This window comes from Triplophysa dalaica, chromosome 6 (genome assembly GCF_015846415.1).
Source record: "Triplophysa dalaica isolate WHDGS20190420 chromosome 6, ASM1584641v1, whole genome shotgun sequence".
Classification (NCBI taxonomy): Eukaryota; Metazoa; Chordata; class Actinopteri; order Cypriniformes; family Nemacheilidae; genus Triplophysa; species Triplophysa dalaica.
In genome coordinates, this window is record NC_079547.1 from 2,610,373 (window position 1) to 2,622,424 (window position 12,052).

Consider the following 12,052-nt stretch of genomic DNA (forward strand, 5'->3'; position numbering starts at 1 on the left):
CCGCCATATTGGAAAAGGTTACAGTGGTGTGTCGTCACTTCCTTCTTAAAGAAAGTGTCCAATCAGAAAGCATCAGGCGGGACCCGGTGACCAGACCCTCGTTTCTTATTGGTGAGATACCTGTCACTTTTTTCACCATAGTTTTTTATCATCCTTAACAAAAAGCATGCAAAAGACTTACATATATTTCAAAAGCCCCTTAACACAACGTAAACTAAAAGAACGATTAAAAATAAAGATGGGAAGAAAACTGACTAAAATAGATTGCATATGGTAACTTTTGATGTCCACCAGGTGGCGTTTGACTCCACTCAGAAGCCTGTGTATGGAGCAGTGTTCAAAGCTCCCCACTATTTCATGTAAAAAAGATGAACTTTAATTTAATACAATCCAATGACTTTAATATGATAATAAATTGATGAGAAAGAGTAAAATAACTCAAATTTATTTTGAAACATGTTTGCATTTATCTAAATAATAAAACACATGCGACCTCAAAAATAAATTGAGCTCCAAGATTTATTTTTGAAATGTAGATCCTCTTAATGGCAGCCACTACAATTAATGGGGACATGGACAAAATTACAATGGTGGTCCCCACACATTTAACAGCATATATGCACATAGTGGGTCTCTTTCTTCACAGCGCCCAGTATGTTCCCGGTTTGGTGACAGCACTTGGCAACATCATTATCATTCACAGCAATTATAAAATGTTTCAGTCGTGTTGATTTGTTATTGTTTAATTTATTTCAAGATCATAGTATGAACATTCAGCTCATCTTCATCTTTACTTTTTGAAATGAAATAAACCTACAAGAGATTCTGACTATAAATATTATGCATAGCATTAGTTCATATTTGTAAATCAAGATTAAACTGGAATGTTGGTCGCATGTCTCATTCAAATTCTTTACATACAAAATTATTCTAATTCCAGCACTGGAAGAACAGGACTGTGAAACACTATTACCCAATATGAACACAACACAGTTTGTGATCTGTGCATTACAAAATGAAAACAATTAAGCCTTAATGGAAACTTCAGTCTAAATGTGCTTGAAACAGACTTACACAAGCAACATGAGGGCAGAAGACATCCTCTCTTTGGAAAATCTGACATTTTGTTCAAACCTTATTGTTTTACTGTTTAAACGTAACACTTTTTTGTTAGACAAACACCAAACAAACTAAATCAATTAAATAAGCAAACAAGACAGACATATCCAAAAACAGAAAATAAACAAACACATAAATTAAACAATCATAATTACTTATGCAGGTAAGAATCCTACACATCAAACAAGCATTTCTCTGGAGGGCCTTTAACATAGATGGAGATGCATTTCGCAGCGTCAGGGTTGGTCACGGAACAACGGTCGGTAATGGACATGCGTTTTCCAGAAAGGAAAGTCAAATGTTCTTTCCACTCTAAATTTACATTCTTCGTCAGCCAGTGGAAAATTTAAGCAGAGCTGGAAACAGCCAGTTTCTTGAGATGGTCCATGAAAACTTGTAGACTCACATCATCGGTGAGAATTGGTGCGCCGGACTCCTACGAGAAAGATTGAAAATATCAAAGTTTAGATATTTTTGAATGACAATCGTAGCTGTATAAAAAAAACAGGCACTCAAAGATTACAAAAATCAATTCTAAGAGCAAAATCAGTTATACAGCATAGACAAGTAACTAAGGGTTTGTACCTGGCCCCAAGCATAGAGGTTGTTGTGGGTCTGGGATGGATTGACTTTAGACAGAAGGAAACGGGCCTGTGAACCTCCATGCTCTGTGTCGACATATCTGGGCATGGGGAAGCGTGTCTGCATGATCTCCTCAGCATCATCCAGAGGGGCTTGAAGAAGCTGTTTAAAGTTCTCATACTCGGGTATCTCCTGATAACCTGCTTTCCTCCACTGAGCAATGGTCTGTGAAGATAAGAAAACCAGTAAACACCCTGAAGAGTCTAGTCACTGTAAAACATTTATACTATAGAATGAATATTGCATTTTTTTGAATATCTATTCACCTCTCCGTGGAAGATCACCAACTGGAAGAAAGTGTCCATCAACAGAATGCGGTCAGGAAGGATACTACTGCTATCCAGAAGAACGGGCTGCACAACAAGGAGACAGGATAAGTAACATTTAAACAAAAAGATTATTTTGTGCAGTAATAATGGATGAACGGATGGTGTATTCACCTCTGGAGGACCGTAGAACGAGTATGAGTAAAGGATGGGCTGCATCATGATGAGCGACTGTGTCAGGTCCTGTCGCACAAAATGATGCCTGTAGTAGGACGACTCGTCTGGACTGTTATTAAACACCTGCAGGAACGGTGATCTTCTCAAGTGGAACATGAACTAGAGACAGAGAATAGAGAAACATTTCATATTAAAAACTGCACGCCACTGGCATCACACGTGTTTGTTATTAAGCCTCCAAAAGTAAAGAGTCTGAAGGAGTTTGATTGTCTTACCTGTGGGTAAAGCGAGAGAGACTCAGAGAGTCTGAATGAGTTCGGGTCATCTTTGTTGAATTGTCCAAACTTCTGACACTGAAACCAAACAGAACATGGGAAAATTTAGTATAAAGCAGCATTTCTATGTTCTAGGTCCCAAAACTTAAATAAAAATGTTTGACAATCCAACTGTGTCTTAGAAATGTGTCAAATGGACAGTTATAAACAAAGCAGTTTGACGCACATATCCTGCTCAAAGAGAAAATGACGCAACATCTCTGTCTGACACTCACCAAGCGAATGAGCTGCCTGTCGAGCCAGCGGAGTACGTCAGGACCCTCCTCTGATTCTGCCCTGAATACACCAAGCCGGGCCATTAATACGGCAGAGGCCTCCTGATCAAATGACGACTCGATGTGCTGGATCTGTGACTGTGCGTCAGCCCAGCTAAGTATGACAAAAGAGAACCGGTTGGTCAGGTATGGATGACGGCCAAACTGCGCACTAAAGAATTTTGGCTCTTCGAGAGCTATTCAAGACGCATTGCACAGCAAAATCTATTTTAAGCCGAAGCAAACGCAATAATAGGACACATGATACGTATTGACATTACATACCATCGATGCCTACATCAAAGACTATCAACAAAAAGATTATGATTGGAAGACAATAGAAATAATCCGCCTGATAAATGCATTGTTGAAAGGCGAAACACAGACTTACTTCCTGGCCATCGTGGTGACGCGGATCCGTCGCTGAGTGTTTGAGTGCTGATATTGTGTAACAAACTGAATAGCTCCTCTTCCACCCTGCTGGACCGGGGCGTTGTGCTATGCAAACAGAGAATACAGACAATACGATAATGTAAATATTTAAAATCTCACACACCCAAGCGCTGAGAACCTCTGCACACGTACAAAAGACAGATTCAAAAAACTATCAAGTAACAAACCTGGTTAACCACTTCGAAGTATAAAGCTAGCGTGGTGGCAGGCGTTAGACTACAAATCTTCCACTGGCATGTTCCTCCTACACCCATTTCCTAAAAAAAATTGAGAACATTGTCACAAATGTGTACAAGTGGGTGAGCTTTAAAGCTAACTGGATACAGTTCATCTTGATTTATACTCACATTGTCTGAAACACATGGCCCTTTGGTGTTGAGCGACACACACGGCCCAATTGTACCGGCTACCTTCAGCTCTCTTGAGGTCTGAACATGAGAAGGCAAATAGGTTTAGTTGTTTGCAGGCACTTTAGATACATTTGGGCTCAACTGTAGTCTTTATCTTCAAACTATCATACCTTCACTTCCAAAGTGCCACCAAACGCCATGCGAAACTCTCCGCTGTAGTCTTTGCTGAAGACTCTCTGAAAGGTCTGCTTGAACAGAGATGTATTGAAGGAATCACCCATTACAATGTGTCCCCTAAAACAAGACAAGAAATGATACGTTAGCCACAGATTATACGACTGGAGTTATTTGGCATTAAAGCAAACACCTGGTCATAATGAGGACCGTATATGTAAATCTATCATTCTCACCCTGTGAGGTTAGACAGACATTTCATCTCCAGCAGTCCCGTCTGATCCAGCGCACAAGCGTAGATATCAACACCATGTCCGTTTACCGCAGCGCGGTTTGCCAGCACCTCGTAATACTAAACAATTTTCACAAATGAGCTTGTTTGCAAATCAAAACAACGGTTTAAACACACATGACAATGTGATTGCAGTATTACCTTAGTGGCCTTCTTCAGATGGCGAGCGTTGTCTTTCTGAATGTCGTGCCAGGAGCGAATGGGGGTCTTGAGTTCATCTCCCACCACCATACCGGGCCCCTGAGTTGGTGGGCCACCGGTGAACAGCATGATACGAGCACCTGTGTTTGGAAAAGTGCCCTACAAGAGTAAAGGAGAGAGAAAAACAAGACAATGCTGGATTTAATGCTAACATGTATTAAAACCAGTTAAACCTTGACTAAAATAACAAGTACAATCCGAAAACATTGTGTTATATTTGAATCTTTATTATTCTTTGTGTGTGAGATAAAATTAAAATAAAGAAACATTTTTGTTTTTGAAGGGGAGTTATTTTAGATTTGTTATCAAACAAAGAGCAGTACGTCGTATGACTGTTATCTTCAGCGTTATGTAAGACTGCTGATTGGTCGAGTACTAGGTACAACTGTTCTTATGACATGACAGCACACCTGGACTTTGACTTAAACAGCCAACTCTACTGACATATTGACCATTTTTGTAGTTGGACAAAAGTTGCAACGACAGCAAAAACTGTAAAAAAAAATATCTTCTGCAAAATACTGAGCATTGCTTTTATAGAGACTGTTGAGTCAATATATGATCATCTTAAACTGAAAGAGCTCTTAAGAGATCTATTCTGTAAACAAACAATCTCCATGCCGTACCTCAAGCAGTCCCACGGCAATGGAAAGGGCAATTCCCGTGGACCGAAGAGGTCTCTTGCCCTGAGGAACGGGCCAGGGGTCTCTCTGCAATTCTCCCAGAAGGTCGGTCAGGTTCATGTCAACTTTTTCCACAGGCTGCAGAAATCTGAAACGGATGCAGAAATACAGCATAAGCAAACAAAACTTTGTTCATGTAGATATTTCCCTTTAAGGATGGGTAACCATCACATACCGGCAGGAAGCAGAATCATCATGAGGGCCTAGTGGTTTGCCTTGCTGTCCAGAGGTGGCTGGTTTCATCAACCCCAGCATCTCCTACAAATACACCACACACGTGTTAAATTCCTGCTCGACGCATGCATTAGAGATTTCACAATAATAAAGATCTCAGCGCTAACCTGTATCTGTTTAGGAGTGAGCTCTTTAGTGCCGCGAAAAACGTAGCTCTTGGCTATACCTTCGCAGCTGAGCTCGTGGACCTGAATCATGCGGCCGAAGGTTATGAGACCCACCAGGGCGTTGGGTGGCAGCAGGCTGAGGGACATCTGCAGGGATTCTTTTAGGGCTTGGAGGTCTTCCTCTTCCAAACATGTGTCCACCACATAGAGGAAGATGAGGGGTGTTGGAGACCCACGCTGAGGAGAAATGGATTAGTTTTTTTTCTTGTTGCACACTGAAAGCGACAATATCATTTGACAATACATTCAAAGTAGCTTGAGACAATCTGTGAGCTAAGGGTGTTGCAGTTCATCTGCGAGTTTGCACAGTTTGTGTACCGTACAGAGTACACAGCGTAAATGTGTTTACCTGCACTATGTACTCGATGGTGGAGAACTGAGGCATGAGCTCGGCGGGCTGATTTACATCTGAAATGCCAGCATATGACGGAGGGAACTGTAAAGAAACATTCATATTATTTATGGTGACGCACATTGGATGAAGTTAGTATCTGACGTTTATTTAACTCATGTACACTCACAGCGTTCCTCTGGAAACAGAAGTTACAGGCCCATATCTTTGCTCTGAAGTCCACTTGACTACAAAAGGAAATTGAAAGGTATTAAAAAACATCCAGTAATATGGATGATATAATAAGATACTCATTTAATGAAATAATCAAGTCACTGACAAATGAATGAACACAATAGTCTTCCTTTTAGTCACACCGGTTAACCGTAAGAATTAGAACTCGAGTAACCCGAAACAATTAACATACAGAAAGACAATGCAGATAAACAGCCCTTTAAAAAGTCTCTTAACGTTTCAAATGAGCTTTTGTGATGTCACTAGCAAGACTGGAAACTAAATGGAAAAAAATCTCACTCCGTAGCTTTTGCCGTCTTGTTTGTTACATGGGTTGAAGTAAACTAACAATTCCCACAAAACTATACATGACAGCTATGATTGCAAAAACATTTTTTTGTACTTGCTCAGTAACCTATAAAAAAACTGAAAATTACTATAACAAGACAACGGAAATCATTCAATAAAGGTGAACTCAGATGATCAAAAACAGCTTGAGAGACTAAACAAGTAAATATTTTGCTGAAGCAAAGGTTTGTTATCCAAGATTCCCTTCAAACCCATTAACTGGTCAAATATCAACAATCTCTGATGTTACTCCAAAAACCACCGGATGATATGGACACGCAATGATCGCACACTACGCAAACCCAACACCGTCGGAGAAAGTGTCTCAGTCCTTACCAGAGTGGGTTGAGTACAGCTTTGCAGCTGGCCCGGCTACACAGCACCGGCTCGTACTGCACGGGCGGCAGGTCCGGTCTTTCTTTGAGAGGTGTGTAGAGGCAGGAAACAGGAACCACTAGCCGTGTGGCCTCCAGTCGGCTGGAGGGCCACAGGTTCCAACTGCATCGTATTCCATCACGATCTTCATTCTGTTGGATGAACTCTTGGTAGGTCGCCATGGCAGTGTGATCAACTGCAAACGACCAGAGAGAGGAGAAATGATCAGACAATGAGCAGGGAGCCTTTTTAACTTCAAACCACACCTTGTGGGCTGTGGCAGCAAACTGGAAGAGTAGGATACCTATAATTACACACAAATACCGGAGTGACAAGAGAGAATTTTATCGCCCATCAAAGCAATGCGAGGACAAATTCCTTTCTTTTGATATGTTCCAGCCGGATATTTAAAAACAAAGTTGCAGATAAAAGGTAATCTTTGCCACGCTCGACACGTCACGAAGAACTTGTTGAACAGAGATAGGCGTAGACGTGTGACGAATAAACCAACGTTTTTTTAAACCCGTGCAGAAGTTGGTTCTCGCCTCTCCCAAAATACTCACCTAAAGATAATATCAGCTGACTAATCACAAATCAATTCAGATGTTACACAAAGCATGGAGAGGAGAATTTGATCTGATAGAGCTAGATCTAAACTAGAGGGTTCATAGGGAATGGCAGTCCAAAATCTTATAGGGTAGGTCCTGTATTCACTGTTTGGTTACACAATTGAAAAACTCACTTCTCCACATTACACATTATGCACATTTTAAAGCCAAATTTCGCAAAAAATAACAATGCAACATGCTACATGAATACTAACTTTTAATAAACCATCAGGTCATTGAGAAGCTTAATAATTTCATTTCTAAAGCACCATGAACTCACATGAATAAAGTTTTATAGGACATTGTAACGTTAATGTTTTGCACTAACATAAATACTGTAAAAAATGACAAACATTCAATGTGACGTCACGAATACAGTTACGTATCAGTGGTCAAGCTCGCGCCGGATATCTCCATTTCACATTCATTAAACCGGGTTAAAAGCAAAATATAAACCTGCTAACGTTAATTGTTGGCGCACTTATAACAGGATTTTTCGAAACGATCAACGTCAAATCATCACGCTAACACATAAGCCGTTACCAAACTAGCATGACTTCCGCTAACGAAATCCGGGTTTTACCGTTTCAATATAAAACGCTAACGAGATTCTCGAAACAAAACGATGAACGTACCTTCTTAATCGACGAAGAACCGAATTTGATTTCACAATAACATTGAAAGTGTACAGCAATTCGTCGAACAAGATTCACCCCCGACCGGTTCCTGAATCTCGGAAGAGTGACGTGTTACTACATACTCCTCGCGCCGCGATTGGTTGCTGCCGTCCGACGTAAAAGGAACATTGCGTCGCAGGGTTCAACCTCTGTGCGTAGGGCGGTGATGCGTTTTACGTTCTACGTAAACACCTGCGAACTCACATTTTTAACATTCCTTCACAATCGTACTTGTGTTTTGACGGGTGAATCATGAGACTTTTTGTATGACGGAGTTTTTTTTATTATAGCGTAGGCTGCTATGTTCTATTATTACGCCTATCCTATATTCTACTCGATGTTGCTATGTGACATTAAATATACATGTTGACTTTATGTGTAATATATATGTATATAATATATTTCCTCTATTCATATTATTGACTGCTCTCCCCTGTCATGCACAAGACGTGGGAAATGTCCTATTGGGAATTCAACTGTGCTGCAATAGTGAGATCATAACACCTAAGTACTATTAAGCCAAACATTATATTTATAGTAAATTTTGGCTATTTGAACCATTATTGGTCATTTTTAAATGTCGAATTTATGTGATTTTTAAGTAGGCTATTTTGTATTTGTTTTGTTACACTCAATTACAGTCATTAGATGACAGCCAACATGACATTTTATTTCTTACGAAACAGAGACCCAATAGCCTATATTGGATTTTTAACTTTTGACATTAATAACGAGTTATGGATCACAGAATACATTATTATGGTATTTAAATTTGGATCTATATCTTTACATGCAATCACTACGTATAGTTAAAAGATTTTGTTTATTTTTCGTAATTTTTAAAACTTGAATGGGAAAGGTCACAATTAACCAAGTTTTAAGGATAGAATGAATGTATCCTTCACAGCTTTGGCTATCCCAAGATTCAATGTGCGCCTGTAAGGCAAAACTTTAGTTTAATAAAAGGATGTTATTATTAAAAACGGTCCACTTCAGTGTTTTAATATGGGACCCTGGACAACAAAACCAGTCTTATGGGTCAATTTTTCGAAATTGAGATTTTTACATAATCTGAAAGCTGAATAAATAAGATTTTATTGATGTGTGAGTTGTTAGAATAGGACAATAGGCAGGCCATTCACTCACAAAAATAAACATTTTATATGTTTAAGGTAGGAAATTAAAAAAATATCTTTGTGGAACATGATGTTTTCTTAATATCCTAATCATTTTTGGTATTAAAGAAAATTTGATCATTTTGACCCATACAATGTATTTTTGTCTTTTACTAAAAATGTTCCCATGCTACTTAAGACTGGTTTTGTTATCCAGGGTCACACATTATACATGATGTTGTTAATTAACATTATTTGTGGATGATTGTGTTTTACATTTACATGTTTGGTTATTTTCAAATACTGTTGGGATTATTTAATCTACATAAACGTGTCAATTCTCTAAAATAAAATATAATTTTTCTGGCTTCGTATTTGTTTAAAAAAGTCAGAAACATCTCTGTTGTGTCCTGCTGCTGTCACAACGCAACACGAGCAGCAGGTGATGCAATGGGAAGATCCTCTGTGAGGCTAGACCGTCCCATTTCAATTCGCTACTTGGACGTTTGAGGCTGCGTGCTTTGAAGAACTAGTCCTTGTTTTTAAGTCCGCAACCTTTGGGACAAAGCTAATAAGAGTTCGGAGGAAATTGTGAAAGTTTTACCACATTCGTATAATGGACCACAGCCACACAATTATGAGCCTGCTATGCGGACACTGGCAGGGACAGGCCAGGGTTAGACAAAACGACAAGAGGAGACTACAGATGCACTTCAGACAAGAGCATGGACCACTCCAGGCCAGCAGACATGAGTATGTTTAGGGCATATAATCATCAAAATTAAAAGAAATAAACACTTAAAATATATCAGTCAGTGTGCAATGAATGTATACATTATACAACTTTCACTTTTTGAATGGAATTAGTGAAATAAATCAACTTTTTGATGATATTCTAATTATATGACCAGCACATGTATGTGTATATATGAAATATAATGAAATGTATGAAAAAGTAAATACATTTAGACAGCCATGCACCCTGGTGTAACGTGTTTGCTTTTTCAGATATTTCTTGACGAAATCGGGACAAAAGTGGACAAAATGGACGGATTACAGCAGCAGGTGTAAACATGTATGTGCTTCTTTAAACAGGGCTTTATAAAGACTTCAGAAGAGCCACATGCGGCTCAAGAGCCACGGGTTGCCGACCCAAGGAAACATTCCCACATTTTTTACTAACTTCTTTTTTGCAATGTTTTTCTTTTACAGGCTGCCAGAAAGAATCCATCTGTACTCTGGGACTACACTGTTGCTTCTTCTGAAGGTCTTTTTGGTGTCATTAAAGTGTATGAACTTGAATTATGTCGGTTCATTACACCAGAGACTACACACAAAAAATGAAGATATTTTTCTATGTCAGTATTCTACTTTTTATGTTGGATAGTCAAGTAATCCGAGTGCAGTAATCACCATAGGGGTTCTCAAACACTTTTGAGCCAGGGACATTTCAAAATAAAGTAGAGAAATTATGGCTTTAAAACTGCAGATACGTTCTTAAAAACGTTCACTTCCACACTTAAAAAATACTTTAATGCACTCAAGTGTTTACTATAGTGGCCTATAGTAATCTTGCGATAGTAAGCAGTAGTAGGCTGTATTATGGAAATTATATTTTTTATGTACATTGCAGTATTCTATTGTATTAAATATTGTAAACTGACAAAACTGAGGGAAATACTATAGTATCATTTAATATGCTAATGTTCAAAAGCACTATAATATCTAATTATCGTACTACAATTGTACTAAGCACATGCTTAGCATACTACACAATTTTTTCATGTGGATGTGTAAAACATTACAATTGACACAGATTAACGTGATTTTTTGTATCTGATGTCCACAAGAGGTCCTCAAACACCACAGAACAAAGTCTATGAATGAAATCGAAGGATGTTGAGGCCAGTTTTATTATCATTTATCTAATTCATAATTGAATAATAATATTATATCTGTCAAAATGTTTCAATGTTACTTTTGCATTGTGATCATTTAATTCTAATGTTATGTATTTTACTGTTATTTAACCCACAAACGAGATGGAATCACCATCCTTAAACAGTGGGCTATTTTGTTATTAAGCCTACTTTTGTATGACATTGCTTGATAAGCATAATTATGTGCCCTTATTAAAAATAAATATTGTTTTTGTAATTATTCCGTTTTAAGTATAACCTCTGTTTCAAGACCCTTGTCAGGTTCTGTTAGGGCAGTCTCAAATGCTAAAGAACAGAACAAAACAAATCAGTTTAAAATTGAAAAGGTTGGTGTCAAGACCTGTTAGGGAATAAATACATTATTAATCAAACAAAGGCATGTGTCAAAAACCGAGCAAACCCTTTTGAAAATAAACCGAATATGCTGAATAAGGGTTGAAGCATGGTTGCTGGTTTGTGCTAGTTTAAGATGGTCATGAGCTGGTCCTAAACTAGTCATGTGCTGGTTCAGGACCCGCTTAAACCAGCTCAAGACCATCTTAGACCAGCTCAGGACCATCTTAAACCAGCACATGACCAGCTACAATACTTCGAAACCCACATAACCAGCCTATGCTGTTTTTTTCAACAGGGAACAGTGTTGTGGGGAAAGAGAATTGTTGGCATTAGCAGTCACGCAGACTGTACCCCAAAAATGAGAGATTTAGCTTTTTATAGTGTGTAGTAATGAAAGCAAAAACTATTCGTGCTTTATTTATTTCTAAGTCAGTCCACTGTTCAAGAATAAAAAACTTTTAATAAAGTGCATTTTCTTACATATGTTAATAAGCTTCAGATGTTTTGTTGTTGATTTATATTTAGGCGATAGTTGTCTCTGGGCTTTATATTATATAGAAATGTTAAATAACACATTATGCTCATTAGGTATTATACACAAATAAATAAATATGCATAGCAGTTGAACTACAAACATAAGTTTCTACTGCATAATGTTTAGATCGCATAATCACCATATAACATACAGAACTATAAAAACTGTCTTCAATAACAATAACGGAACAAGTGTGGTCAAAAATC

At 38.4% G+C, this 12,052-nt stretch overlaps 1 protein-coding gene across 1 annotated transcript; it reads right to left on the reverse strand.

Moving 5' to 3' along the window:
* Positions 1–727: 727 nt before the first annotated feature.
* Positions 728–8,025, reverse strand: sec23b (SEC23 homolog B, coat complex II component). The gene is made up of 19 exons (XM_056751212.1): positions 7,879–8,025; positions 6,597–6,831; positions 5,869–5,926; positions 5,697–5,783; positions 5,288–5,524; positions 5,122–5,204; positions 4,890–5,034; positions 4,204–4,362; positions 4,007–4,122; positions 3,767–3,890; positions 3,594–3,674; positions 3,414–3,503; positions 3,185–3,291; positions 2,755–2,908; positions 2,480–2,557; positions 2,202–2,363; positions 2,028–2,114; positions 1,705–1,926; positions 728–1,555 (listed from the first exon to the last, which is right to left on the reverse strand). The coding sequence occupies exons 2-19, from the start codon at positions 6,815–6,817 to the stop codon at positions 1,466–1,468; spliced, it is 2,301 nt and encodes a 766-aa protein (XP_056607190.1). The 5' UTR covers positions 6,818–6,831; positions 7,879–8,025; the 3' UTR covers positions 728–1,465.
* Positions 8,026–12,052: the final 4,027 nt, after the last annotated feature.